The 284-nt window shown below is 59.9% G+C and overlaps 1 protein-coding gene across 1 annotated transcript in view; it reads right to left on the reverse strand.

The window, feature by feature from the left end:
• Positions 1–57: 57 nt before the first annotated feature.
• The window catches only part of EMH_0065430 (uncharacterized protein), a gene marked incomplete at both ends in the record, with an annotated part of 3,280 nt that continues 3,053 nt past the window's right edge, over positions 58–284 (reverse strand). Inside the window, one exon of the mRNA XM_013498381.1 lies at positions 58–281. Within this exon, the coding sequence (XP_013353835.1) occupies positions 58–281 (224 nt within the window). The remainder of the gene's footprint in view (positions 282–284) is intronic.

The following is a 284-nucleotide window of genomic DNA, read 5'->3' on the forward strand; positions in this document are numbered from 1 at the left end:
GCTGCTGCTGCTGCTGCTGCTGCTGCTGCTGCTGCTGCTGTAGTAGTTGTTGTAAAACTAGAGAGGTTTGCTGCTGTGGCTGCTGCTGCACGGGCTGCTGCTCTGGTTGCTGCTGTGGTTGCTGCTGTGGTTGCTGCTGTTGCTGCTGCTGTTGCTGTTGTTGCTGTTGCTGCTGCTGCTGCTGCTGCTGCTGTTCCGGCTGTTGCTGCGGCGGTTGCTGCGGTTGCTGTTGCGGTTGTTGCTGCGGTTGCTGTTGCAGCAGCTGCTGCTGCTGGAGCTGCTGC

The sequence above is a fragment of the Eimeria mitis genome, genomic scaffold, assembly GCF_000499745.2.
Source record: "Eimeria mitis Houghton genomic scaffold, Emh_scaff3385, whole genome shotgun sequence".
NCBI lineage: Eukaryota > Apicomplexa > Conoidasida > Eucoccidiorida > Eimeriidae > Eimeria > Eimeria mitis.